The sequence below is a fragment of the Pteropus vampyrus genome, unplaced genomic scaffold (assembly GCF_000151845.1).
Source record: "Pteropus vampyrus isolate Shadow unplaced genomic scaffold, Pvam_2.0 Scaffold30, whole genome shotgun sequence".
In the NCBI taxonomy this organism is placed as follows: Eukaryota; Metazoa; Chordata; class Mammalia; order Chiroptera; family Pteropodidae; genus Pteropus; species Pteropus vampyrus.
This window is the reverse complement of record NW_011888811.1, coordinates 7,248,629-7,251,239: the sequence shown is the minus strand read 5'-3', so window position 1 is coordinate 7,251,239 and position 2,611 is coordinate 7,248,629. Positions and strand designations below refer to the sequence as shown.

General features: G+C 38.0%; 1 protein-coding gene across 6 annotated transcripts in view; it reads left to right on the top strand.

The window, feature by feature from the left end:
* Positions 1–2,611, top strand: part of PTTG1 (pituitary tumor-transforming 1) — a 15,168-nt gene that overhangs the window by 9,737 nt on the left and 2,820 nt on the right. For all 6 annotated transcript variants that reach the window (XM_023528607.1, XM_023528605.1, XM_011356709.2 and 3 more), the window contains exon 4: positions 681–774. In XM_023528607.1, coding sequence (XP_023384375.1) covers positions 681–774 — 94 coding nt within the window. The remainder of the gene's footprint in view (positions 1–680; positions 775–2,611) is intronic.

The following is a 2,611-nucleotide window of genomic DNA, read 5'->3' as shown; positions in this document are numbered from 1 at the left end:
TAGGAGAGAAATGTTAAGTATTGGAAGGATATGGCAAAAATGAGAATGTGACACAGAACTGAAGTGTGGGAAACCCTGCCCTCAGGGTTTTCTCCAGGCCTGCAATTGTGCTGCTGTAAGATGAAATCAAGATTAAATTCGTTTTGGCCTTCCTGCCAGTCCAGACTAGGGAGTTATTCATCCATGGTTGGCTTCTAAAGTCTTTAACTATTTTTTGCTGTCTCTTACTCAGTGTGTGTGTTTGAGGAACTCAAACTTGTTTTTAATATTAATCAAGTAAATAATTAAAATAAGACTAATGGAAATATGAAAAATCATACTTCCAAAAGCCCAAAATGGCCTCTAGGATTAGCTTCTATTCTTGGCGACTCCTTCTCCTTCCCTCCCCTGTTAGGTTGAGTGATTGAGTTGATGACCACCGTGCATTCTTGATGACTTCTGCTGACAGGTGCTAATAATTAAATTTCAGACTTTTGAGCCATGCTACTAGAATTGCTTGCTGAGTTGTGTGTACCCATGAGAACTAAGGATTATGGTTTTTTAGAAGTCAGTATGAAATTTGAAAAAAATCAAAATGTGGTGAAGCCTTTACATGTCTTGAAAGAAGCCCTACTATCCCTTGTACTAATCAGTTGACAAGGCTTCCACTCTCACTAACTCATTTTCTTGGGTTGTTTTAGGTGACGGAGAAAACCGTTAAAGCCAAAACCTCCGTTCCTGCTTCAGATGACGCCTATCCAGAAATAGAAAAATTCTTTCCCTTCAATCCTCTAGGTAGTATATTTTGGTATCACAAACATGCTTTAGCTTTGAGTTTCTCTTAGATTCCAATTCAGCGAACTTGATATGGGTATGAATATGACATATGACCAAAAAGTATAATGAGACTGTCTAAATTTGGGTTGCTTTTAACAAATATACTTGCTGGATGTATTTGTAAAGTAACATCTTAGGTCAGAGGGGGAATTGGAGCAAAGACGTGGAGAACATTGTACCTGTCCTCAAAAGCTTGCCACTGAGGGGAGATGTGTTCATTAATCTCGAACAAGTCTAAGGTGGACTGTTCTAGTAAGCCTGTTAGAAAGTGGGCTTTATGTCAAGTTGAACAGTACCTGAAAAATCCACATAGCCTGCCCTTTCAACCTGCTACATGTATCTGAAATATTTTCTGTTACAGAAGCAGCTTTTTGAGCTTTTAATTTACCCACATTTGAGGAAAGGCTACTGTATACTAAGCACTGTTAGGCTTTGGTTAACAAGACTGGCCCTGCCCTGAGAAAGCCCACTATTTGGAGGGGAAGTCAAACTGAACACATCATCTCAGTGAGTGAGCAAGGAGGAAAACAGGGTCTGTTACAGGGAACCAAACCTATTCTGGAGTAGCAGGGACGCTTTCCCTCAGGAAGTGACTCAAAGTGGAGCATGAAGGTTATACAGAGCCATCTAGGTGAAGGAGGGGAGGCGCAAGCCAAGAGCATCGTACGTAGAAGTATGTGCAAAGATCCTGAGGTAGTTGAAGGACAGGAGTTGTTCAGGGAAACTGAAAGGCAGAGTGAAGGGTGGGTGATACACATGATGTGGAGCGGACAGATTACTCAGGGCCTTCTAGATTTTTCAGCTGGATGTTTTCCCCTTTCATCCAAAGGGCATTTAGTCATTTTACAAGGACACATCCAGGTCATTTCTGGCTTTTATACGTTACAAACAATTCTGCAGTTAGCATTCTGGAAATTATATTGCTGTGAATTTGTGAGTATATCTGGAGAGTAAACTTTAAGGATTGCTGAGGCTTGAAGGGTGTGTGATGATGTTTTGATAGAATATAGTGCATCCACGCTAATGATTTCCATTCAGCCATTAAGGAAAATGTGGTAGATTTTTGTATATTAACCAGGAAAGAGGGATACAATATACTGTTTCAGGAAAGAGATGTTGCCTTTTTACCCTTTAAAATATAAGCATAAATTAGTGAACGCACCTTCAGTAAATCACTGAATTACTGAACCCACCTCCCCCATGTTCTCTAACTGAAAATGTTTTAAAACTTTAATCTTTATCAGAAGGGCAATGGCTATCTCGTTTTAAATTAGGATGCGTGTTTGTGCATATGTGAGAGCACATTTGATCATTGGACATTTACAGTTTTTTTAACTTTTTGTTTGTATCTTTGTTTTCCTTTCCTAATGTGACTTTCTTATTTATTTATTTATTTTTTTAAGAGCTCTGTGGATAAAGAAAATTAGCCCTGTTGTGTCTCACATTTCTTTCCTCTGGAGTCTTTTGTATATTTATGGTTTCCTTTACAATTCAGTGGTTTTAAATTAAGTAGTCACTATCACTCAATTCCTTTTTGACTTCTGGGTTTTACCAGGCTTGAAAAAAAGCAGACAAATCCCTAATATTTAGGCTTTAGAGAACGTTTGTACTTTACAAAATGATGGTTCTTTGTTCTTTTTGAGAAAATGCTTAAACTCCTTGAAAAGAGGGAAGACTTAAAATTTAAATCCTACTTTTGTTACTGTTGAGAAAAATTAGTTGTTTTCGATAACTAACACAGTGGTGGTTCTCAAATTTTTTTTTAAATGACTCCTTTGTACTCTTAAAAATTAGC